Source organism: Meriones unguiculatus, chromosome 6 (genome assembly GCF_030254825.1).
Source record: "Meriones unguiculatus strain TT.TT164.6M chromosome 6, Bangor_MerUng_6.1, whole genome shotgun sequence".
NCBI classification, from domain to species: domain Eukaryota; kingdom Metazoa; phylum Chordata; class Mammalia; order Rodentia; family Muridae; genus Meriones; species Meriones unguiculatus.
In genome coordinates this window covers 72,266,660-72,293,768 of record NC_083354.1, presented here as the reverse complement: position 1 = coordinate 72,293,768, position 27,109 = coordinate 72,266,660, and the positions used below count along the sequence as shown (strand labels likewise).

Below are 27,109 nucleotides of genomic sequence, written 5' to 3'. Positions count from 1 at the left end.
CTTGTCAAGGCAGGGTAGTATTTGTAGAAGGCCGTCTATAGGTCTCTGCTGACTTATGCCAGTGGCTGATTAGCCACAGGATGGTACTATAAGGAGTAGGTATCAAAGCCCTGCAGACATATAAGCAAGGTCCCTCATCCCAAACCACACCTTGCTTTTTTGTTCTCCGTCAATTTTGTCTTGGGGTGGGGCAATTTGTCCACCCTGCCCTGTGGGACGGTTGCCCTCCACTTCTCATTTGCCCACAGTTTCTTCACTTTTCTACAAGCAAGTGAATTAATTAGTGAACACCCCAACAGACCATGAGCCTGCCTCAGACAGCCATTCTGGCTGCTGGGTTAATTGTTAGCTGGGTTTCTGGCCGTCATTCATTTCACAATGAGGCTCCTAATTAATCTCCAAGCAGTTCTCACCAGAAGAAAGGCCGTTAGGGAGAAACATCCCCAATTACCATGAGAAAGGAAATGTCAAGAGCCCCGTTGAGTTTTCCTGGCATCCCTCCCTGGTCTTAGATGAAATTCCCCGCCATTGGGTCAGGAGGCTGCCTAACCAGCGACCATGAAAGACCCAGTGTGAGAGCCAGGCGGCCCCAGGCTACACTAACTCAGTTCTGGGTTCAGCCTGCTCTGTGTACCCACTCCTGCACAGGAGCACCCACTGTGTTTCCCAGTTTCCAGGGCCACATCTGAGTTGGAAATTCCTTTGCTGTCTGAGTAACAGGCGAGCAGCTTTCATCTGGAAAAGCTAAAGTTCTCTTCTTTGTGTTTTTTTTTTTTTTTTTTTTGTGCCTTCAGGACAAAAGATCCTACATCACCGAAGTGACATCTTAGAAACAGTAGTTCTGATCAACCCTTCGGATGAAGCGGTCAGCACCGAGGTGAGTGTTCAGCTCTGTGAGGTCTTAGAGCCTCACAGGATGGCCACCTGGCTGCTCGGAGCGGGTAGGTGGGTGGGAGTTGGAGCGGGATGAAAGAGGGAGGAGTCCCAGGTTCCCAGCCTTCCTCCATGCTCAGAGCCTAACTCTCTGCATCTAGTCTCACCCCAAAAAGCCTCTCCCAAGGAAGGACACAGTAGCCAGTGCCAGCTGGAAGCATATTTGTGGAGGGTTGTAGAACTGGAGGGATGCATCGGGTATGTTGTTGCCAGGGTGGGGAGCAGGAATGTGGTGGACTGAGCAGGACACAGACTACAAGCTCAGAACTTGTAGTCTGGAACTCAGAACATCCCAGTCGCATCCCTGTTTAGAGCCATCCAGGCTAGCCCTCAGCTATAGCTGGAAGGCAGCACAAGAACCAGAGACATGGTCTCTAGCTGGCTTCATCATCCAGGGTCCGCACCTACAAGCTGGTGGCCTCAGTCTGGTTATCTTACTGCTTCCGTGTGCACCTCTGTGCAAAGGAGATCATGGCAGCCCCTGCGCCGAATGTTCCTGTTTGATGCTCTCTGCAGGGCTCAGGGCTTAGAACAGAGTGTGGCACAAGGTGGCTCAGATGTACATGTTGGCCATTGTTACTGCTATCATAAGCATCACATGAAATTATTGCTAGAGAGAGTAATTGGGAATTTTAGGACCCACCTTGACATAAGAATTTGATGGAAGCCAAGAGAACCCCTGGCCCTTCAGGCCAAGCGCTGAGAGAGCTGTTTTTCCATCTCCTTGAAGATAGCATTGTTTCTTAAACATTAAAGTAGCCAAAGGCCCTGGCAGCATCACTGTCTATGGTGTCTTCTGCCCATGCTTTAGCAACTGTGACTATCTGGTTTTCAAATTGGGATATAATTCATAAACCATAGAATCCATCCACTGAAAGTATGTAATTTTGTGATTTTTTAAAAGTGTTTACAAAATTGAACAGATATCATCACAGTTTAACCCTGAAACATACCTGTCATTCCCTAAAACTTCCTAGGCCCATTAGCAGTCCCTTTGGCTTCTGGCAGCCCCTATTTTTTCTCTCCAGATTTTTCTGTTTTAGACATTGCATATCAATGGTGTCATACAACACGTGGTCCTTTGTTGTTCAGCTTCTGTTGCTCAGCTTCATTGCTTCAAGATCCAGTCTTGTAGCGTGTGTCCGTTCTGCACGCTTATAGATGGTTGAAGAGCACCCTTTTGCATATGTATACTACATCTGATTATTCATTTCTTGGTTGCTGGCACTTATGTTGCTTTCAGTTTGGGACTATCATCATCGGGCCTGTTTTGACCTACTTCTGCCTGCAAAAGAAAGAGAGAGAGAGAGAGAGAAAGAAAGAAAAAGAGGAAGGAAGGAAGGAAGGAAGGAAGGAAGGAAGGAAGGAAGGAAGGAAGGAAAAGAAAAAGCAAGCAAGCTTTTTTTTTTTTTTGAAGAATCCAAGCTAATGTGGATCAAATGAGTCTGAAACAACCGCTTAGGTATGCATGTCTTCCCTTGAGTGGCCAGCAGGGTCCTTGGGCAGGCGTCACAGCCTGTTTAATTTTGAATATTCCCTGTGCAGAACACGGTGTAGGGTACGAAGACCGTGCTCAACCAGCATGAACTGGGCTCGGAACCTGGCCCTGAGGGTGCTGCTCCTGCACAGGGCTGCTGGCTCCCTGCCGCTGAGAGTTCACCGAGAGTTCTTTAGCACAAGTTACTTTCAATTCAGTTTCCCAGATTGCCATTCAGGGGTCGCCTTTGCTTTTGTTCAGTGTTAAGCACCTTGCTGCTGGCGCTGGAGTCTGCTGCGTTTGGCATGGCGAGCTTGCCCTGTGGCTTGGAAAAAAGGAATCCTGGGTAGGAAGGGATGACATGAGGCCTACTCGGGGCTGTCCTTTCCTGAGGATAGCTGGGGGACCCGGGGTGGCATATCCTGACCTCAGATGCTGCAGGCTGCTAGCAGACACTTTCCAACAGCTGTGGAACAAATGCTTGCCAGCTGTGAAGACTGCTTTGAAAAGAGAAGGCAACTCAGGGGAGAAAGTCAACAACCACTGCTGTCTTTGGTTAAAGCAAAACTCTTAATGTGGTGTCCACGGGCCCACTAATATCCACAGTAATTAATTTTATGAATAACTCCCACAGACAGGGCCCCGTCCAACACTCCCTGCCTCCACGCTCAGCTGAAGAAAGTAGACTCTTGGAATGAATGTGTTCTGTTGGTAGAAAGCTTCAGGCACCACCGTGGTGTTGAAGCGCGGTACCCCAGCTCTACGCACCCTCACTTACGCCCTGCGCCTGCGCTGTGTTTCAGGTGCGCTTGATGATCACTGACGCCGCCCGCCATAAACTGCTGGTGCTCACCGGACAGTGCTTTGAGAACACAGGAGAGCTCATTCTCCAGTCTGGCTCTTTCTCCTTCCAGAACTTCATAGAGATCTTCACCGATCAAGAGGTGGGTTCCGCGCGGCGAGTCTGAGCTACTGCCTGGGGGTGTGGGGAAGGCAGGAGGGGCCCATCTGAAACAAGCAAATCTATGATCCAAAACGACTTAAGCCTGGGCTGGAGCACAGTTGCAGTCGATCGATTGATGGATGATTGGAAACACGCTTCCGCTGCCGGTGTGGCGGGCAGTGGAAGCGCAGGAATGATCAATCTTTACAGATGGCGGAAGTGCTAGGGACCCTGGAAAGTACAGAACTCCAGGAGAAACTCCGGCTTTCCTGTTTTCTGAGAGACTTCTCCACAGAGCTCTCAGGCTTCAACAGGATGTCCCCTGCCTTGATCTCTGTCAGGGGTGGTGCTGCTTTTCCTGGCCTGATTATTTTAATTTCTCTTACTTCTAGTGAGTGGACCCTGTGTTTAGAGGGAAGCAGTATGAGAAGCCGCGGGTGGCGTGGGGAGTGGAATGAGGGGTGTGTTTATAGGAATTACTGCAGCCATTTAGACTTGAGATGGCAGCCTTGGCGTCACAGAGAGATCGCTGTGTGCTTATCCTCTCAGCAAAATCGGTTTCAGCCAGAAGGAGGCCTCAGTAAAACCCTGGAGAGATAACACAACAGTTTCCCCCCTCCACGCATGGGAGGGGGAGACAGCGCAGAACTGTGGAAAGGAACATTTTTAAGCAGCATGTGGAGCCCGAGCTCTTTCAGACGGTGTGAGGTCATCTGTACCTGGAGGCACATAGCACCAGTTCACCAGAGTGAGAAAGATCCCTGCCTGGCAAGCGGATTCTTGCTCAGAGGCCTCTGGGCTCACTCACAGCTGGCCTGTGCTCTCACTTCAAGGTGGAAGCTTTGCCTGTGTCTTTCTCTGGAACTGCATTCCCTCTTCCCCAGGGCTGAGCCAAACACCCTGCTGTATCACGCAGGCATTGCTCAATTGCCCTGAAATGCCAGAGAAAGAGCATTTGGACTGCTCTGAAATTGGTGAATAGACACAGGTAGCAGCTCTTGTCTCAAGATCACGTTCTTAGGCCGTGTGTTATGAAGGGTTCTTGGGCCCTTGTCTGGCATTTCAGAGGTCAGCATCTTGTCCCGAGGAGGGGAGTGGGCTGTAGAGGAAGTGACCCAATGTCATGTTGGACTGTCAAGTGATGTACTGGTAAGATGAGCTCAGCCCTGAGCCCTGGGCTCATTTACATGCACAGGGTTCCTTCCTGCATTCCTGTTCGGTTCTGCAGTTCCTTTCAAGTGTTTGCTTCTGCCCACATCATGGTTGGTTTTTATTTTTTCCCCATGAAACCAAACAAGGGAAATGTGTAAGAAAAAGCATTTTATCATTGCCAGGATTTTACATAAGGAGGTATCATATGTCATCTGTCAGGGCCTCAAGTAAACCCCTCTTTGAAAATAAGGAATAGTTTCATACAGTTGTTATTGAAAGCACTTTTAAAAGTTCTGGATTTTTGTACAGTGGGCTATGCGTGTGCCCAATTTTACCATTAGCTATAAAGAAAAAGAAAGCCTTATCGAAGGAATTCAAGTTCTGTGAAGGGAAAACTCTAGGGTTTGTAATCATAAAGGTGGATTCTGTACCTTATTATACCCGGCAGCCATCATTGATGCCATGGGAGGTCATGTCCTCCTCTCCTACCCCACCTTCTCCAGAGAAAGTCATTCTCAGGGCACAGGAAAAGATCTCTTCTAGACCAGATCATTGGTATCAGGGTGCTGCTGGAAGCTGAGGCACAGGGGTATGTAGAATTCATGCCTACTGCCCTGCCAAACCAGAGGAACTCAGCCTGTGTTTCCCTTACGTAAACATTGAGGAAGGATGCTATAACTAAAGTGAGTTGAAAATTACTAGGGACTGGAGAGATGGCTCAGAGGTTGAGAGCACTGGCTGTTCTTCCAGAGGCAAAGGTTCAATTCCCAGCACCTACATGGCAGCTCACAACTTTCTGTGACTCTAGTGTCAGGGGACCCAATACCCTCTCACCTTCAAGTGCACTGCCTGCATGTACTACACAGACAGAGATACAGGCAAAATTAAAATCTATGTTTGTTTGGTTTTGGTTTTCAAGATAGGGTTTCTCTGTATTGGCCTGGTTGTCCTGAAACTTGCGCTAGACCAGGCTGGCCTTTCTCAGAGATCCTCTGAGTTTGAGATCCACCTGCCTCTGTCTCCCTGAGTGCTGAGATTAAAGGTGTGCGCCACCGCTGCCCATCTTCATAAAAAAGTTTTAAAAATCACTAGATAGACTAGGCCAGTGGATATTTATGTTTGGAACTATGATTATGTCTTGGAAGAAGACTTGCAGAACAACTTGCTTGAGGTCATTTTCTGTACAGTCTTGCTCCATTTATCCAATCCTTGGAACACATTAGTTAAATGAAAAAGAATCAGAAACATAACTTTAGAAAAACTTTTATAGGCACATTTTCAACCTTTCCATGAAGAGGCTTTTCTTTTTGTTTCATTATATCTTCAAGAAGGTTCACCTACAGTACCCTTCCACCCATCTCCTAGATTAATTATCTTTGTGTTTACTCTTAGTTATCTATAAAATGTAAAAGGTCCTGTCATAATGGATATGAGGGCAATCCATGCTTTCAGCCTGGTCATTCTTTGACACCTTGGAGTTATCAAACAGGTGGTATGGTTATTTAAAGCCCAGAAGACAGATGCTGTACTCTAGAGAGAGAAACATTAAGAACTCTAGAGGCAAACAGAAGGATTCAGCAGGAGGGCCTTATTTCAGGAAGTTTTGTTTGTTTAATTAGATTTCACAATTTGGGTAGAGGATCGTATAGTTCAATGGGAAGGTGCTTGCCTAGCATTCCCAAGACCATGGGTTTGACAAACAGCAGCAGCAACAACAACAACATACACACAGAGAGACAGAGAGAGAGGTCACAAACAAATAAACACAGCTTGTTACATATTCTGACCTAACCTAGACACCATATTCCAGAAGTCACCTGACCAGATTAGGGTCACCAGAGCCAGCAACTTGTACAGTTTTCAGTCTAGTTAAGTTTAAAAGCTTCCAGTTTTCTCCAAGCATGAGTAGATGTCAATGGAGAAGAAACGGAGGCCTTGAGGCATTCTGAAACTTAACATAATATGGAGAAAAGGAAAACCCGTTATTAATATACCTTTTAAGTACAGTACTTCAGTAGAGAACCTAGCTTGTGAAGGACCTTGAAGTTTAAGCTTCTTTAACTTCATGTAAACCCATTTGACTGTCAACTAAAATCCCCCAGGTTTTCCATGGATATTGTTGTTAAGCCAAATCTTCTTGTTAGGATGCCTCCCTGTTCACTGTTGCCTCGTCATCATAGCCTCAAGTCCAAAGCTTCCATAAACACCTCAGCTCTACCTACTCACATTCCATATGCCTCCCGTTTTGAAGCTATGCTCAAATTTGACAAGCATGTCTGCTCCATTTTCATCCTAGTCAGTACTCAACAGGACAGAAGTGAACTTAAAGCAGCCTGCCCCAGATTGTCCTCTGGGCTGACATGAAGGAGCGCTGCTTGTGTGGCTGCCTGTAAATCCACCTAATTCTGCTATCACATGATTCTAAGACCCCGTTAAATGTCTTGCCAAAGCCGGGAGATACACTGTCTACAGTGTTTCCTCTTCGGCTAAGCACGTCACTTAATCAAAAAAGAAAATGCAGTTAGAAGTCCATGGTTTAGAAATTAAAGTCTGGTTTTGTTAATATCTCCAGTAAAGCCATTTATTCCTTTATCTTCCTTCCTCCTTCAGTGTGCCTGCACTTCATCAGGAAAGGTAATTAACAAAGGAGACAGTTTTACCCCACAGCAGTATTACTCCTACTCATGTCTGTCGTCCATCTTGTAAGAGCCATGGTGACAGTCTCTGCTTGATAAGCATGGGCAGGTACTTGTTAGAGCTTCAGGGAGACAGCATGTGTTGAGCTGACCAGTCTCAGTGCAGTATAACCTGGTATACTTAGCCTGGTTAAATACTGGGGAAACAAAGGTAAGGATGCTTTCACTGTAGTTGGGTTTGCTGTGTGGTTGCTGTTACCGTTAACGTGGCTTCCCAGTTCACTAGGAAGCAGCCCCAGTTGCAAAAAACTAGTCATCGTTTCCTTACTACGGCCAGCATCATCAATTCCTTCTTACTGATGTTACCATTCACTGCGTGGACCGAGCATCACTGTGGACGGGAATCTTGAGGCACCTGTTGCCCTTGAATCCTGTCCTCGTCCTAATACTTGTCCTAGAACTGTGGACTCTGGGAAAACCCAGAGGCTTTAGGTCTGTTGGGTAGTCCCAAGGATGTTGTGATATCCTTATCTCCTTAACTGGCTTTCTCCAACCCTTGTCTTTGAGTTCTTGTTTCATTGGGTACAGCATGCTGATGTTTTTCCAGAGAAATTAGATTTTCCCTCTCCACGTAGTCTTGTACAGCAGTGCTGGGTTGCCTTTCTGATTGCCTTGAATCATAGTTTCCTATCCAGTGATGGCTCTTGGATGTCTTTCATGCTTCCTGACTTCCTCAGAATTCTTGGCAATCTTATATGTGTTTGAGTCATTTCCTGCATTTTCATAGGAACCCTCTGGGAAAAGGTAGAAAGATGGAAAGTAGGATAATATCCCTCAAGTCTTTTTACTTTCTCATTGAATGAGGTGACTATATATTTCATATTAAAAAGTTAATGATTGGGGGCTGAAGAGAGGGCTCAGCAGTTAGAACTGGCTGCTCTTCCAGAGGACTTGGGTTCTGTTCCTAGTGCCTATATCCATAACTTTAGCTCAGGGATTTGACTCCCTTTTCTTCCCATCATAAACACTAGGCATGCATATCGCACACATACATACACACAGGCAAAACAGTTATACACATTAAACAAAATAAATAAATCTAAAAAAAAAGTTAATGACTGAATAACTTCAGACACACACAGCTAGACTATGCCTTCAATATGCTTCAGATCAGCGAAACTGGATCTCAAAGATTAAAATGAAATGAACTTAGTTTTAAATTTTTGCTGTGAAAGACTTATCAGTTTGGATTATCTTTAATTTGTGCCCTAAAATGTAAAACATGAATAGTTCTCATGTACTCTGTATGAAAGTTAAGAATGAGAGAACCCTTACCATGTTGAAATTGTAGCAGTGACACACATCATAGATAAGAAACCGTATTTTTAAATAAATAAATAAAATGTAGTAAAAAAATTTTAAAGGACGATGAGATGGAGATGGCTCAATGAGTAAGGACTTAAGTTTCATCACCACCTCCTTCTGATCCACATGTTATAAGGAGACAACCAACTCCAGCAGGTTGTCCTCTGACCGTCACACACATACACCATGACACACATGTGCCCAACAAATAAATAAATAAATGCATGAGTAAATGCAATAACAATGAATCCTTATTCATGTTTACTTGGCTAGCAAGTAATCTGAAGAAAGATTCCCCCAAGGATGGCTGACGTTTATAAGAAATTATTTGATCAGGGATTCCCTTCACACTATGGGTACCTCCATTTGCTATTTTAGTTTTCTTAGATTCCAAAACAGGAGTTGAGTCTTAACTGTTTTATAGAACATTAGTAAGTCAAGTAAGAGGAAAAAAGCCCAGCGTTGTTACTTTGGTATTTTGTGACATCGACTGTTATGCTTTGGCATTGATAGTCTGACAAAACAAAAATGACTGTTCTCCTGCAATCTAACGTAGGAAAGTCTGGGCTCAACACATTGTCTTTGTGCACATACCCTCACAGTCATAGCTTTGGAATGATAGTACTCTGGAATTCATTGAAGTAAGAAGCAAAGGGTAAGAGTGCAGAGCCAATGGCTCAGGAATGGCCATTTGTTTGAGCCCTGAATCATTTGCATCAGGATACAGAGCCCTTGTCACTTGAATCTCTGAGCTGATGTGTGAGATTTGCTGAAAGAAGTTTGGAGTTTATGACATGATTTGCCTTTGCTGAGTCAAAACTGATAAAAAAAAACCAAACCAAAACAACAACAAAACATGGCCTTGATACTGAAAAAGAAAACCATTTCTGTAAACCATATTTGCTATTTTGGTGCTGATTCAGTTTTCCAAATTCCCTTCCTTAAGAAGTACTAAGTGGCATGTTGGAAAACACAGAGAAAAACAGTGTCTAAAGCAAATGAGATCTTATCACTCACAGCTAAAGTAAAAATCTATAATCCATGGTGAAATGATGGCTACAGCTAGCTTTCTCCTGTGATAGTCTAGTATTTGTTAAAGAACATCTTTGCATGACAAATACCCAAATGGCAGTATTCAAATTATTTTATAATTGCTGAGATATAAACACCAGTACCCAGATAGTTCCCTGTTTTAGAACTGGAGCAGGGTTCTGGGGCAAGGGCATAGAGGGAGAGGATTCTACAGTAGGAGCCACAAGATAGCAGAGGGTGCATATGGGGACTCAGACCAGAGGCTGTCCGCCTTCCAAAATTCAAGTGTATCAATAATTTAATCAGGACCATGGCCAAGTAATGGTCAAGTACTCACAGGCTTTCTCTGTATAACCCTGGCTGTGCTGGAACTTGCTCTGTAGACCAGGCTGGTCTTGAATTTAGAGAGCCACCGGCCTCTGCCTCCCAAGTGCTGGAAATAAAGATGTGTACTACACTGCTTGGCTAAGCCAAGTGCATTTGTTGTTGTTGTTGTTTTGTTCTTTGTGACAGAGTTTCTCTGTGCAACCCTGGCTGTTCTGGAAGTCTCTCTGTAGACTAGGCTGGCCTCGAGCCCACAGAGAACCATCAGCCTCTGCCTCTCAAGTGCTGGGGCCAAGTATATTTTTGATACTAGCCCTGTTCATTAGGGCTAGTATCCTATAATAACTAAGAGTAGATGGAGGTGATGAGCCAATGATGACATCACTTAATCCTTTTCTTCCTTTCTTTTTTTGAACCCAGATTGGGGAGCTCCTGAGCACCACCCACCCTGCCAACAAAGCTAGCCTCACCCTCTTCTGTCCCGAGGAGGGAGACTGGAAGAACTCCAACCTTGACAGACATAATCTTCAAGACTTCATCAACATTAAGCTCAATTCAGCTTCTATCTTGCCAGAAATGGAGGGACTTTCTGAGTTTACTGAGTATCTCTCGGAGTCTGTGGAGGTCCCTTCTCCCTTTGACATCCTGGAACCCCCGACCTCGGGCGGATTTCTCAAGCTCTCCAAGCCCTGCTGTTATATTTTCCCAGGGGGTCGGGGTGATTCTGCCCTGTTTGCAGTGAACGGATTCAATATGCTCATTAATGGAGGATCGGAAAGAAAATCTTGCTTCTGGAAGCTCATTCGGCACTTGGACCGAGTGGACTCCATCCTGCTCACCCATATTGGGGATGACAATTTGCCCGGGATCAATAGCATGCTGCAGCGGAAGATTGCAGAGCTGGAGGAGGAACGGTCCCAGGGTTCCACCAGCAACAGTGACTGGATGAAAAATCTCATCTCCCCTGATTTGGGGGTTGTGTTTCTCAACGTCCCTGAAAATTTGAAAAACCCAGAGCCCAACCTCAAGATGAAGAGAAGCGTAGAAGAAGCATGCTTCACCCTCCAGTATCTAAACAAATTGTCCATGAAACCGGAGCCTCTATTTAGAAACGTAGGCAATACCATTGAGCCTGTCATCCTATTCCAAAAAATGGGAGTCGGCAAACTTGAGATGTACGTGCTTAACCCAGTCAAGAGCAGCAAGGAGATGCAGTATTTTATGCAACAGTGGACTGGCACCAACAAAGACAAGGCAGAATTAATCCTGCCCAACGGTCAAGAAGTAGATATCCCAATTTCCTACTTAACTTCAGTCTCATCTTTGATTGTGTGGCATCCAGCCAACCCTGCTGAGAAAATCATTCGTGTTCTGTTTCCTGGAAACAGCACCCAATACAACATCCTAGAAGGGCTAGAAAAACTCAAACATCTAGACTTCCTAAAGCAACCACTAGCCACCCAAAAAGATCTCACTGGCCAGGTGCCCACCCCCACAACTAAACAAGTCAAGCTGAAACAGAGGGCTGACAGCCGAGAAAGTCTGAAGCCAGCTGCAAAACCACTTCCCAGTAAATCAGTGAGGAAGGAGTCCAAAGAAGAAGTTCCTGAAGTCACAAAAGCTAGTCAAGTGGAAAAAACACCCAAAGTTGAAAGCAAAGAGAAGGTAATAGTGAAAAAAGATAAGCTGGTAAAGACAGAAACCAAACCTTCAGTGACAGAAAAGGAGGCGCCCAGCCGAGAGGAACAGTCCCCAGTGAAAGCTGAGGTGGCTGAGAAGCAAGCCACTGAGAGCAAACCCAAGGTCACCAAAGAGAAAGTGGTGAAAAAAGAAATCAAGGCAAAACCCGAAGAGAAGAAAGAGGAGAAGCCCAAGAAAGAAGTGGCTAAAAAGGAAGACAAAACACCTATCAAGAAAGACGAGAAACCAAAAAAGGAAGAGGTTAAGAAGGAGGTCAAAAAGGAAATCAAAAAAGAAGAGAAAAAAGAGATCAAGAAAGAGGTTAAGAAAGAAACGCCCATGAAGGATGCCAAGAAGGAAGTGAAGAAAGAGGAAAAGAAAGAAGTTAAAAAGGAAGAAAAGGAACCCAAAAAAGAAATTAAGAAGATCTCCAAGGACATAAAGAAATCAACACCTCTGTCAGAAACAAAAAAACCAGCTGCACTGAAACCAAAAGTAGCAAAGAAAGAAGAATCCACCAAGAAGGAGCCTGTTGCTGCTGGGAAACTCAAGGACAAGGGGAAGGTTAAAGTCATTAAGAAGGAAGGCAAGACCACAGAAGCAGCCGCCACAGCTGTTGGCACTGCTGCCACCACAGCTGCTGCAGTGGCAGCAGCTGGAATAGCTGCCAGTGGTCCTGCCAAAGAACTTGAAGCTGAGAGGTCCCTTATGTCATCCCCTGAGGATCTAACCAAGGACTTTGAAGAGTTAAAGGCTGAGGAAATTGATGTGGCCAAGGACATCAAGCCTCAGCTGGAGCTCATTGACGATGAAGAGAAACTGAAAGAAACAGAGCCTGTAGAAGCCTACGTCATCCAGAAAGAGACGGAAGTCATCAAAGGTTCTGCTGAGTCACCCGATGAGGGGATCACTACCACTGAAGGGGAGGGTGAGTGTGAGCAAACTCCAGAGGAGCTAGAGCCAGTTGAGAAGCAGGGGGTGGATGACATTGAGAAATTTGAAGATGAAGGAGCTGGCTTTGAAGAATCCTCAGAGACTGGAGACTATGAAGAGAAGGCAGAAACCGAGGAGGCTGAAGAGCCAGAAGAGGATGGGGAAGACAATGTAAGTGGGAGTGCCTCCAAGCACAGCCCCACAGAAGACGATGAAAGTGCGAAGGCTGAGGCTGATGTGCACATCAAGGAGAAGAGGGAGTCTGTGGCCAGCGGTGATGACCGGGCAGAAGAAGACATGGATGAGATGCTGGAGAAAGGAGAAGCAGAACAATCTGAGGAAGGTGAAGAGGAGGACAAAGCAGAGGATGCCAGAGAGGAAGACTATGAGCCTGAAAAAATTGAGGCTGAAGATTATGTGATGGCTGTGGTTGACAAGGCTGCGGAAGCTGGCCTTGCTGAAGAGCAGTACGGATTCCTGAGCACATCAGCCAAGCAACCTGGAGCCCAGTCTCCTGGCCGAGAACCTGCATCTTCTATTCATGATGAGACCCTACCTGGAGGCTCCGAGAGTGAGGCCACCGCTTCTGATGAGGAGAATCGAGAAGACCAACCCGAGGAATTCACTGCCACCTCAGGATATACTCAGTCTACCATTGAGATATCTAGTGAGCCTACCCCAATGGATGAGATGTCTACTCCTCGTGATGTGATGAGCGATGAGACCAACAATGAGGAGACTGAGTCCCCCTCTCAGGAGTTTGTAAACATTACCAAATATGAGTCCTCACTGTATTCTCAGGAATACTCCAAACCTGTTGTTGCGTCATTCAATGGACTGTCAGAAGGGTCAAAAACAGATGCCACTGATGGCAAGGATTATAATGCTTCTGCCTCCACCATATCACCTCCTTCATCCATGGAAGAAGACAAATTCAGCAAGTCTGCTCTGCGTGATGCTTACTGCTCAGAAGAGAAAGATGTGAAAGCCAGTGCCGCGTTGGACATCAAAGATGTTTCAGAAGAGAGACTTAGCCCAGCCAAGAGTCCATCCCTGAGTCCTTCTCCACCATCACCCATAGAGAAGACTCCCCTGGGTGAACGTAGTGTGAATTTCTCTCTGACACCCAATGAGATTAAAGCCTCTGCAGAGGCAGAAGCAACGTCAGTGTCTCCTGGAGCGACCCCTGCAGTTGTTGAAGAGCATTGTGCCAGTCCTGAGGAGAAGACCCTGGAGGTAGTGTCACCATCTCAGTCTGTGACTGGCAGTGCTGGCCATACGCCTTACTACCAATCTCCCACAGAGGAGAAGTCCAGTCACCTACCTTCAGAAGCCACTGAAAAGTCCCAGGCGGCTCCAGTGAGTTTTGAGTTCAGTGAGGCCAAAGATGAGAATGAGAGATCTTCCATAAGTCCCATGGATGAGCCTGTGCCTGACTCAGAGTCTCCTATGGAGAAAGTTCTGTCTCCTTTACGCAGTCCTCCCCTCATTGGATCTGAGTCTGCATATGAAGACTTTCTAAGTGCTGATAGCAAGACTCTTGGCAGATGTACTGAAAGCCCCTTTGAAGGAAAGAGTGGAAAGCAAAGCCCAGACAAAGAAAGCCCAGTTTCTGACCTGACTTCCACTGGTCTTTACCAAGACAAACAGGAAGAGAAAAGCACAGGCTTCATACCCATAAAGGATGACTTTGGTCCAGAGAAGAAAACCGATGATGTTGAAATCACGAGTTCTCAATCAGCTCTGGCTTTGGATGAAAGGAAATTGGGAGGAGATGTATCTCCAACACAAATCGATGTCAGTCAGTTTGGCTCTTTCAAAGAAGACACCAAGATGTCCATTTCAGAAGGCACTGTATCAGACAAGTCAGCCACACCTGTGGATGAGGGCGTGGCAGAAGATACCTACTCTCACATGGAGGGCGTGGCCTCAGTCTCTACTGCCTCTGTGGCTACAAGCTCATTTCCAGAGCCAACCACAGATGATGTGTCTCCTTCTCTGCATGCTGAAGTGGGCTCCCCACATTCCACAGAGGTGGATGACTCCCTTTCAGTATCTGTTGTGCAAACACCTACCACTTTCCAGGAAACAGAAATGTCCCCATCTAAAGAAGAGTGCCCCAGACCAATGTCGATTTCTCCTCCAGACTTCTCCCCCAAGACAGCCAAATCCAGGACACCAGTTCAAGATCACCGATCTGAACAGTCTTCGATGTCTATTGAATTTGGCCAGGAATCTCCTGAGCACTCCCTTGCTATGGACTTTAGTCGCCAGTCTCCAGATCACCCTACTGTGGGTGCGAGTATGCTTCACATCACAGAAAATGGGCCGACTGAAGTGGACTATAGTCCCTCTGATATCCAGGACTCTAGTTTGTCACATAAGATCCCCCCAATGGAGGAGCCGTCCTACACCCAGGATAATGATCTGTCTGAGCTCATCTCTGTGTCCCAGGTAGAGGCTTCCCCATCCACCTCTTCTGCTCACACCCCCTCTCAGATAGCCTCTCCTCTTCAGGAAGACACTCTCTCTGACGTAGTTCCTCCCAGAGATATGTCCTTATATGCCTCACTCACATCTGAAAAAGTGCAAAGTCTGGAAGGGGAGAAGCTCTCTCCAAAATCCGATATTTCTCCACTCACCCCACGAGAGTCCTCGCCTTTATATTCACCTGGCTTTTCAGAGTCTACCTGTGCAGCTAAAGAGAACGCAGCAGCTCGCCAGACCTCCTCTTCCCCACCAGAAGATGCAGCATCAGCAGAGCCCTATGGCTTCCGTGCCTCAATGCTATTTGATACAATGCAACATCACCTGGCCTTGAATAGAGATTTGACCACATCTAGTGTGGAGAAGGACAGTGGAGGGAAGACACCTGGTGACTTTAACTATGGCTATCAAAAGCCTGAGAAAGCCACCAGGTCCCCCGATGAAGAAGATTATGACTATGGATCATATGAGAAAACCACCCGGACCCCCGATATGGGTGGATATTACTATGAGAAGACAGAGAGAACCATAAAGTCTCCATGTGACAGTGGGTACTCCTATGAGACCATTGAGAAGACCACCAAGACCCCAGAAGATGGTGGCTATGCCTGTGAAATTACTGAGAAGACTACACGGACCCCTGAAGAGGGTGGATATTCATATGAGATCATTGAGAAGACAACACGGACCCCTGAAGTGAGCGGCTACACCTATGAAAAGACTGAGAGGTCTAGAAGGCTTCTGGATGACATTAGCAATGGCTATGATGACTCCGAGGATGGCGGCCACACACTTGGGGACTGTAGCTACTCCTATGAAACCACTGAGAAAGTTACCAGCTTTCCTGAGTCTGAAAGCTATTCCTATGAGACATCTACAAAAACCACACGGAGCCCAGATGCCTCCACATACTGTTATGAGACCATGGAGAAGATCAGCAAGACCCCGCAGGCATCCACATACTCCTATGAGACCTCAGACCGATGCTACACTACAGAGAAGAAGTCCCCCTCAGAGGCCCGCCAGGATGTTGATTTATGTCTGGTGTCCTCCTGTGAGTACAAGCATCCCAAGACGGAGCTCTCACCTTCCTTCATTAATCCGAATCCTCTCGAGTGGTTTTCGGGGGAGGAGCCCACTGAAGAATCCGAGAAGCCCCTCACTCAGTCTGGAGGAGGGCCCCCACCCTCAGGAGGAAAGCAACAGGGCCGCCAATGCGATGAGACTCCACCCACCTCAGTCAGTGAGTCAGCCCCATCGCAGACTGACTCTGATGTCCCCCCAGAGACTGAAGAGTGCCCCTCCATCACAGCTGACGCCAACATCGACTCCGAAGATGAGTCGGAGACCATCCCCACAGACAAAACCGTCACGTACAAACACATGGACCCCCCACCAGCCCCCATGCAAGACCGGAGCCCTTCTCCTCGTCACCCTGACGTGTCCATGGTGGACCCCGAGGCCTTGGCCATTGAGCAGAACCTAGGAAAAGCTCTGAAGAAGGACCTGAAAGAGAAGACCAAGACCAAGAAGCCAGGCACAAAGACCAAGTCCTCTTCACCAGTGAAGAAAGCTGATGGGAAGTCCAAGCCTTTGGCAGCTTCCCCCAAGCCAGGAGCCTTGAAGGAATCCTCAGACAAGGTGTCCAGAGTGGCTTCTCCCAAGAAGAAAGAATCCATGGAAAAAGCTACGAAGACCGCCACCACTCCTGAGGTCAAGGCCACACGTGGGGAAGAGAAAGACAAGGACACCAAGAATGCCGCCAACGCCTCCGCATCCAAGTCAGCGAAAACCGCAACAGCAGGTAGGTGGGGGTGCTGGGGTCCACTTACACACCAAGTGCGTGTCTTCATGCACATGGCTCCTTCTCTGTTTGGCCTTTTGCTGGGAAGACCGGAGAGCATGGACTAATGCTTCACCTTCCCTCTGCCTTCCTCTTCTGCTTAAAGGTACACCTCTTGCCCCAGTGTGGCTCAGAGATAGTAAATTATGTGGCCCAGTGCCGCAGGGATCTGTGTGGTGGAACTGCTGGGTTGGTGTCATTCTGGGCAGCAGCTACAGGCCTGTTGCAAACCTTCAGAAATAAACCCTCAGGCTGTTCTGGGAGGCTTTAGGCCTCCCATTGACCTTAAAAAAATCACATTGGGAGCCAGGTGCGGTGGTTCATGTCTGTAATCCCAGCATTCAGGGAGGCAGAGGCAGAGGTGGGATCTCTGTGAGTTTGGGGCCAGCCTAGTCTGCAAAGTCCAGGATAGCCAAGGCTACACAGAGAAACCCTATCTTAAAAAAGAAAGAAAGGGAGAGTGAGAGAGAAAAATCAATCAATCAAGCAACCAATCGATCGATCAATCAATCATACTGGGGTGATAGACCAGGAGCTCCCAAAGGCCTGTGGCGTACCAGAGGTTTCCTGGCAGACCTGGAATCTTCAGTCTAGGCCCAATATTTATTCTGTAAAATTTAAAATATAAAATTCTTTTTCAAACTACACATTTTTTAAAAGCCATCCATTGAAGCATCTGCTGTATTTTCTTACCTGTTCACGGACAGTGTGATTCCAGTTGAACAATAAGTATCTAGTGGAAAAAGAGGAAAACATTTGAAGGCTGTTTCTTCTTCCTTCGTACCTGTGGCCTCACTAACCAGAATTCTTCTCAGCAGGAGCTAAGCAGCGATTTCCAATGGCTCCAATTTGCCACTGATACCCAGCCTTCTCCATTTCTGAGACTTCTCTTTCCTTTGGTGAGATAGGTTATTGGTTTGTAGCCCAGGCTGGTTTTCATCTTGTGTTCCTCTTGCCTCCACCCTTTGTTTTGGGTTAATAGGGTGCCCAGGCTTTTGATGGGGTGGCTCGTTGGCAGCACAATTTCCTCTTCTTGTTGTCATCATTTATATTAATACACTTTGTTTGCTTCACATACTCACCCAGAGATCTTCAAAACACAAAATAATAGACATTTATCCAAATGTGCAAAGCATAAAATTAATTTAAGCATTTCCTTGCTCTATGAGGGGAAATCTGAAGGATCAGCTTCTGGGGCTTTCAAATCCAGTGCTTTTTAGTACATTTTGGTTACAACCTCAGGCTTTTATTTTATGGTGGACATCAGATTTTGTCAGGCGTGGCCTTTACAAAATTTATGTAGAAAACAAACTGACTTTCTTCATGATCAGATTAAACATAAAACCACTAAATAGTTTCCTCCCTGGTCTGGGAGAGTTGACAGTTGACTTATACTTAGGAGAAAGCATGGAATTCATCTAATAGGTTAAGTAAAAAAAAAAAAAAAAAAAAAGTTGAATTTTGCCAAAACACTATCATTTTTTTTCTTTTGATGTTAGAGCTAAGGATAGGGGCTGGTAAGATGGCTTTATGGGCAAAAGCCCTTGTCGTGCAAGCCTGATGAGCCTTAGGTGCTGAGGACCATGGAGGCCATATGGGTTGAGGTCTGAGCTACTTCCTAGATCAAATGTTAGGGAATCCTGTTTAGCTGTGGGTGGGGGTCAAAATACTTTTAAGAGATCCTAAAAAGGATTATTAAGGTCACCAAACTATGGTTTGCCAAATATGAATGCTTCTTTTGGATTTTTAACATGTTTATTAATTAAGGGCTCCTTTCTCTCTTTTGTCCAAGAAATTTTTATACAACCCTGGGTATACAGACATATAAATAGATATATAAATCAAACATTTACTGATATGAACTTATATAGAAATTTACTTTAAATCAGTTCTTTGGTGTATATATAGTATTTATTAAAGATGAAAATCTGAATACTGATGAAGTGAATGTACTTTTCATTTATACATGAAGAATTAAATTCTAGCTGAATATTTGATACTGTGGGACAGAGAAAGCCATCAGCATTTTTCAAACTTGACCAATAATTTTGTTTTATAATAATCAATGCTGAGAACATTGCCTGCCATAAATATATATAAATAAATATGGCAGAAGTATATTTAGGGCCATTTCGGAAATTATTTCCCAGCTCCAACCCAAAATTTCTTGAACATTTTTTTTTTGAAGCTCAAGTCAGTAACAGTGTTTTGTTTTTAAATCAAACGTTTTAGCACAAGCCAATCCAAAGTTACACTAATTTGAAACTTACATGCTGAGGTGATGGTGGAAAACTATGAAAAGACTTTGTTTCCCTAACGAAACCATTATGTTTCCACAAGGGCTGCTTGTTTCAAATGCCATCCTTGCCCCTGCAGTTATGACAGCACACACAGATGCGGAGGGTGATCAGGAATGCCTTACTGTTGAAAGCTTATCGTGTCTAGTTGTTCAGTTCCATATGGCACCAGGATCTATAGCTTATGCCTCTCACAGAGCTCTTACAGAGCTTTTCAAGTTAAAATGCACGTTAGTAGGTCCTTCTATCTAATTCCTTCTTTTGAAAAGTCCTGGAAACTCTTCATACTTCTTCATGGGTTGTCTGCACAGGGAAGCCATCTCATTCTGTTTCTCCTATCGAGATGACAAACAACCATGGTATATTGTCTCAGATTCCCAGCGTTTGATATTCTGTCCAAGGTGCCAGGGAAATGGGAATACTACTAGCCTTTCCATGTCCCAGAGGACCTAGCCGGGCATATCTATGGATGCATCAGTGTCTTCACACTGCTATGACCCTTGCTTTGTCTTTGTTCCCAAAGGACCAGGAACCACTAAGACGGCCAAGCCATCCACCGTGCCTCCAGGCCTCCCTGTGTATTTGGACCTGTGCTATATTCCCAACCACAGCAACAGTAAGAATGTTGACGTGGAATTTTTCAAGAGAGTGAGGTCATCTTACTACGTGGTGAGTGGGAATGACCCCGCTGCCGAGGAGCCCAGCCGGGCTGTCCTGGATGCCTTGTTGGAAGGGAAGGCTCAGTGGGGAAGCAACATGCAGGTAAGACTGTGAGGCCTACCTCTCAGCTGCATTCAAGCTAGTTCTAGAAGCGAAGAGAAGGAACCGTGCTTGAATAGGCATCTTTGTGATTGTGGGTCCACATATGGGGCCCCTGAGTATTGCACGTGAAATATACTGCACAGAAGGTTAGTTTAGCATACAGAAGGTAACCCAGAGTAGAATTCGTGACAGGCCCACCATCAGTGGCAGTGGAGGAGAGCAGTGGATGGAATTCATGCATCTATAAAATTACCTGAAGTGAATTGCTGCCACCCCCCATCTCCACCCCACCATGCTGAGCACTGTGTGTGTGAATCAGAGTTGTCCTGTGGAATTGATGCTAAGGAATTGTTTTCACTCATTTGTGTTTCGCGAAGCAGACTAGAACTAGGAACGTGGTCGCTGGGCTAGGGGGATGTGGGTCAAGTCCTCAGGTAGAGTTCTAGAGTGGCACCACTGCTTCTCAGGGTATTATTATCCAGCTCCAGACCCTCAGGGCTCTTTCAGTCTCTGTGTTCCTACTAGGCTGAGATTACTGGTTATCTGATTTGTGTTTCAATCACTCAGCGACCGTGTTCGCATCTTCAATAAGATTGCTTTCTAATACTTCCATAGTAGTCACACGAGAAGTACCAATCAGTACCCCACTCCTATCTCCCGCAGCCTGCTTTCAGGCCAAAGGGTGGGTTTCTAACGGTTTTGAGCAATAACTAAAACATCTTGGATTAAGTATGAAGTATAGTCTGTACAATATTTCCCCTGTGTTAATGGAAATATGAGAAATTATACCTAATCCAAACACCCCTTAACACAGCAGCGTTAAGGAGCCAACAGTGAAATTTAGATGAATGGACTGGTAAGTTCCTAGCTGATTTAGATTCTCACCTCCAAATCCTTCTCTCACTGAAAAACAAACAAACAAACAACAACCTTTTTTAATTTGCGAGTTTGGTTATGGCTCCCGGAAAACATCAGTTGAAAGCTTCATTTGCATTTTTTGGGAGGGAAAGATATTTTTCTTTTGTTCCCTTCTTCTCAGGAGCCAACCAATACCTTGTTCTGTTTTAAATCCCGGCGTCCATCTCTGCTGCCATTTAAATATCACCTTTCTCCCCCTCTGCAGGTGACTCTGATCCCGACACATGACTCCGAAGTGATGAGGGAATGGTACCAGGAGACCCATGAGAAGCAGCAGGATCTCAGCATCATGGTCCTAGCCAGCAGCAGCACGGTAGTCATGCAAGATGAATCCTTCCCTGCATGCAAGATAGAGCTGTAGAAAGCAGCCCTGCGCTCCACGGGATTTGAACTTTGTTTCCAGAAATTCTTGAATTTGAAACTACCTTTTCTAAAACGTCCATTCATCTAATTAAGTCACTGAACACTTACCTGCCAAACGCTATACTGTGTCACAGTGATGCAAGTCACTGAGATTTCTCAATTTTTGCTGATTGCTAAGGGAAGTAACCATTTTCCCATAATAGAATTCAAGTTACTGCAAAATTACCTACCCTCGTTCATCTCTGCTGAATATTTGGAAGCCATGCACTTGCGCACCCAACTGACTTCTGCTAGGTATTGGCATTTGTCTTAGAGAGAGAAAGAGAGAGGGGAAGAGAGGCAGCTGGAGGGGAGGGAGATGGGGGCAGTGAGGGACCAAGAGAATGCAGGAGAGAGAGAGTGTGAGAGAGAGGAAGGATGAGGAAGAAAAAGAATGCAGGAGAAGGAGAGCTAAAGGTGGAGAGTTCTGCTAAGATGCCCGGGGAGAAAGCGGGCAGGATGGGGTAGAGAGAGACGTCAGCAAGTACATCTGCATTTCCTCAGACCGCCGTGGTGTGGTCTACACCAGTGCAGTTTTCCGTTTTCATCAGAGGCATCAAAGAGAGTCTTAACCTCCTACAGCATGTTTCTAAAGAACAAAAAGAGTGAGCCTGTTCCGAGGGCATGAGATTTTTCACGCCTTAATTAAATGCCTTTCCTCTAAAGGCTGCACACACCGTCACGTAGCAAGTGCAGACTGGACATGCACGCGGTTGGAGCCCCACTCAGAACTCTCAGATGTGTCAGACACAGGAGTAGGTTATCTAAGGCATGCTCCCAGCATTTGTCCACCCAAGTCCACTGAGTCAGCCTGCATGCGGCAACACCCAAGTCCACCCCAGTTAACTGAAGCAAATACCAAAGCAGTTGGGAGTACATATGGGAGATACTTTGCCTTAGGAAGTGACTTGAATGTACAAAGATACCTGATGCACTTATTTTTTAACGTGAGACAGCAAGTTTTTAAACCATCCGTGTAGGACTGTAGCTGCTCCAGGTAAAGGAGCGTGTGGGGAGGGAGGTGTTAGAAGCTCACCTGATTGGTCCGGTGGTTTAACGCTGAGTCGTGCTTGCTGAACGCCATCACTCCAGATGTACCCCTGGCCTCTCAGCCAAACGAGCTGCGCCTTTCATTGCGTCTCTAATACTTCAAGATCAAGATGGAAACGGCTTCAGGGATCAGAACTGGGAAAACAGTGAATCTTACGGTGGAAGAGATTCCCAGCAAGTGTACAGTATTTGCCTTCATTTGTCTTGCATTGGCTATTTTAATTCTCCATTAATTTCAACGCAATTATGGGAACACATGTACAAAAGATTTTTTTTTTTAAGATACGTGCGCACTTTTCTTAGATGAACTTTTTAACGAATGTTTTCATTTACAGGAAAATGCAAAAAAAAATCAAGTGATGATCTTTTTTATTTTAAGTGTTTTTGTAAGACAAAAATTGAAGGTTTTTGAGGTTCTGGCAAGATTTGAAGTCTGATATTGAAGTTGTAATATTTATTAAAAACCCATAACCATCAGAAATGGTGATACCTCCCACCCTTTGACTCTCATAACCTAACAGTCTGATACATGCTGTTTGAGAGTGGGTGGGCGGCAGGGTAGGCTACATTGGGGCCTTAGAGCATCACCTAGTACTGCCCCACCTCTCCTTCCAGGATTCTTCACCATGAGGTAAAAGAGCCCAGGTCAGAAGAACCCCAGCAGCAATTTGCTTGGGGGCTTTCTTTTCTGAAAAACATTACTTGAAAGAAATAACAGATTGAAAACAAATGAATTCCCAGTTCCTACGTTCACCAATGTAGAGTTCAGACATAGAGTCCAGCGTTGTCTCGCTGAACCACAAACCCTAAGGCCAGATCACGAGGACAAGTGATGTCAAGTTTCAAGTGGCAGGTCCGTGTGCCAGGGTTCAGGGGTGGCAGAGTTCTCAGTGACAGCCGTCCTGTGCTGTCACACTAGGTTTCCTGCAGACGATGGAGTAGTGGACAATGACCTCATTTTATTTTCTATGTTAGTTATTTATTTCAAAATTTACATTTTAGTTTATTTTCGTCTGTGAAGTATATGTTTCGCACTGCTATTTACTCTTGAGGGTTTAAACAATACTTTCTCCAGGGTCCCCTCACTGAGGACCTGTGCAGTCTACTTAATGCTGTGAATCACATTTTCCAAATGTTTAATTTTTTAAAGAAAATTAATATTCTATTTTTGTTAGGTGTCTCTAGGAATGCAATTTTTTATTTATTATCCTATTTCTTTCAAACCCACAAAAATAATGCATGAGAGGTACAAACGTCATATATGATAGAAAAGTCATCGTGATGAAGACAGACTCCATTGACTATAACCTCATTTGCTTCACACTTCATGAGACAAGTGATACACACAAGGTAGTTATTTAATGGCGCTGTTGGGCTGGTCCACATAATACACAGAGAGAAACAGTTTCTAGCCTTCTTGCCAAATCCAGACATCTGGGTGATTTTTCTTTCATAGACGATGGAGTTATTTCTCAGTTTACCAAATTAAGTTTATTTAGCCTGTATATTATTTTGTTTTAAAAGTATAAACATCTTAGAAGAGCCATAGCCAGCCTTCAGTTATAACCACTCTACCCAACACTCATTATCTTTCCTACAGGTTCTAATAGGAAAAATACTATTCAAAACTGTCACCGATCCACTGGCTCTGATTCCTACCCAATCTGGCAGCACCCTTTTGCACCCGCCGTTCTCAGTGGTGGCCATGGGGCTGAGGACACCAGGGTGAATTACATTTGCTTTACAGGTGGCTCCTAACTTCCCAGGCACCCCTCCTACCTGCGTGGCTAGTCTGATTTTGCTAGTTCCATACATACACAATTAGTTTAGAAGCAGCCATCACAATGGACCATGTACATTTGTGGTGAGGACTAAAAAACTGACACAGACATCTAGAAGATTTGTGCATACGATCCTTAATCCAATTGTATAGATTGAATATTTGAGTGGAAGGGATTTCCACCCTGTTGAAACGATGGAATTCTATTGAGCTAGCACTCCTGATCATGACCTTTTTGGTAGTGTTTGTAAACAAAATTCTACAGAGACTAAATCTTAGAGATAATCCTCCATTTTCAATTTTAACCAATCTGTCCTCTTTTTCCAACCCCAACCCCCATGCATGCTTTCTCAGTCTTGTGATGGGACTGGATACAGTGACCACCCCCCCACCCCAAACACCATTTTCCATGAAATTCAAAAGAAAAAAAAAAACTTTTTTCTTAATGTTACATATAGTGAATGTTTTCCCCAGTGTATATTGAATGTTTTAAGTGTTTCCAATAGCTTATGAAATTTAGAAGCTTTCTAATACTCGTTTTATAAATTTAATCATTTGCTAATGGGAATTTTACCACCTTCCATTTCTGTTACAAATCTCGGCTCCAGGGAGCGACGCTACAATGCTACAATTCTGGAGTTGCTTTTCTTGCCTGTCACAGGAGGTCCCTGCTCGGCAACGACCTTTGTGAGTTAGGATAATGACTTTTCTTCTTTTCTTTCTTTTTTTCCTTTTGTACTTCAGATGTAGGGAAAAAAAGGATTCTGTTTTCATGTGAAAGGAACTGTAAGCGTTTATCATTTAACCAGCTGAACAACACACCAAAAGCAGCCTAGAGATGGACACTGCTTTGGTAGCAATTAGGTCTTATTCACCTGGTATTTAAACTATTTACAATTTCAAACAAACAAACTGTGACTTTATGAATTCATTTCAAGGGCAGCATCCAGAACTGAAAAGGAAGAAAAACAACAGCTAATAATAACCACCACGGGCTTCTCCGCGTGGGTGGAGCTCCAGAAGCAGGGGCCCTGGAGAGGCTCTGCTCAGCTGCCCTGGCCCCAGCGATGGTTCTTGCTTTTTCGCACCTGCAGCTCGTGTGCAGCCCGAGCCCGGCTGTGGAGAAGCTCACTCCTCTCTCTTGTTCTGAATGGTGTTTGTGTCAGTCTGCAGCTGTGTATGGTATTATGTCTAATAATCCTGCATCACTTCCATCCTATCCAGTCATATCTAATGTAGAAAAATTAGTTTCCAGTGAAAGTAATATGTAGTGCTTTTATGATATTTGTGTGCAATATCCCCTCTTCCATTGAGGATATTTGATGTAAAGGAAAAAACAAAACAAAACAAAACAGAAACTCAGTTCCACAATAAAATGCAAAGTGGCAAAAGTTCACTCGTGTACTGAGACATCTTTGGCTTTTTCTTTTTCGTCATCTGTATTTTGTCACCGTGATCGGGCTTTTCGTGGTGGGCTCCCTGGCTGTGGATGATCAGCCAAGAGGGGCCTAAACTGAGTTTTGCAACTTATTTTTGGTGTCTTTTATAGTCAAGCAAATAGCTGCTCAGGGGAGGGGCTTTGTGTGCACAAGAAAGAGACTTCTGGGTGTGGCTTTTGCCATCAAGTGGACAGACAGTGATGTCTAGGAGGCTCCCTTCCCAGCAGGGGCCCAGCACACTGCAGGAATCTTTATACGGAAGAGGGCCTCCGAGGGTGTTTTAAAGATTAATATTTTGAACTCTGGAGATGAAGGGGGGGAGGACAAATGCTTTTATACCATTAGGTAATAAAAAAATTATTTATTTATTGGCTTTTCAAGACAGGGTTCCTCTATGTAGCCTTGGCTGTCCTGGAACTCATTCTGTAGACCAGGCTGGCCTCGAAGTCGGAGTTCTCCCTGCCTCTGCCTCCTGAGTACTGGGATTAATGGTGTACCACCATTGCCCAACTGACAATGTCTTTTCATAAATCTTACAGGTTCGACAAGAATAAGCTCCCTGTTTTCCTGACAACGTCAAGGACAGACAGGGAATCTGATATGCATACTCACTGTCAGTCGCACACGGCCTAAGTAATGACCTTGCTTTAAACACATATTTAAACATATATCGACATGGTCTGAGGGGCCTCTAATTTTTTTCTTTTTAACTTCCTCAGTATTGTACAGGCAATAACATGTCAGGGCTGTAAGCAAAGACCAAATTAGAGGGAAGAAAAGGTGTTTTGTTGTTGTTTGTTTGTTTGTTTTGTTTAAGCCCAGAAGATGCTAGACCAAGAGGCAAGCTTCCAGATGCTACCCTGTCGGAAAGCCCTTCTCATGGCCCTTGTTCATAAAGTGGGATTTTTACAATGCTTATCATCTTTGGTGCTGCAAAGTTCACATCTGCATCACATTTTCTGCTGTTATGACACACTAAAAGCCAAAACGTGGGCCTCTTTCAGATGAGGCCCCTTCTCATCCACACCTACTAAGGCTATTGGATGCCAGCAGAATCATAGTCCCCTGACTTCCATGATCATGTCACAGCATGTCCATTTGAGAATTCCAGACTTCTAACCCAGTTATACGCTGGGAGCAAGAAAAGTCATCATTTGTCCCTTTCCCTGAGGAACCATGTTCAGAAGGAGTAACAGTCTACCCTTCATTGTATATCTCATAGGCATATTTGATCAAGAAAGAACCCAAATTGCTCTCCCAGGATGTTTAATCTCTGTCACTCCAGAAATGCTCTTGAGTGCCCTATTCATAGGTCTTAGGCTGAGGGTTCTGAACTATCAGTTTGGACTGGGTTCATGGCAGGAGGCCCTCCTGTGCCCTCTGCGATGGTTAGCAGAATACCTGGCCTCTATTCGGGAGATCCCAATAGCAGCCCCTCAGCTGAGCATCAAAAATACCAACAAACATTGCAGAAAGTGCACTGGGAGAAAAGTACGTCGGTTGAGGAGCATGACCCCAGCTCCCCAGCTCCCCAGCTCCTGTAGATAGCTGCCAGGGTTTTGGCTCATTGTGGCAGTATGCTAGGAGAAGGTCAGCAGTGCAACCACCCAATGAAGAATTCACACACATGTACTTGACTGCCATGCTCCTTGGTAA

General features: G+C 45.2%; 1 protein-coding gene across 1 annotated transcript in view; it reads left to right on the top strand.

Annotated features, from left to right (window-relative positions):
* Map1b (microtubule associated protein 1B) overlaps window positions 1-25,408 on the top strand; it is a 96,375-nt gene extending 70,967 nt beyond the window's left edge. Inside the window, exons 3-7 of the mRNA XM_021644124.2 lie at window positions 795-877; window positions 3,214-3,354; window positions 10,283-16,766; window positions 19,626-19,864; window positions 20,988-25,408. Coding sequence (XP_021499799.1) covers window positions 795-877; window positions 3,214-3,354; window positions 10,283-16,766; window positions 19,626-19,864; window positions 20,988-21,143 — 7,103 coding nt within the window. The 3' untranslated portion in view covers window positions 21,144-25,408. The remainder of the gene's footprint in view (window positions 1-794; window positions 878-3,213; window positions 3,355-10,282; window positions 16,767-19,625; window positions 19,865-20,987) is intronic.
* Window positions 25,409-27,109: the final 1,701 nt, after the last annotated feature.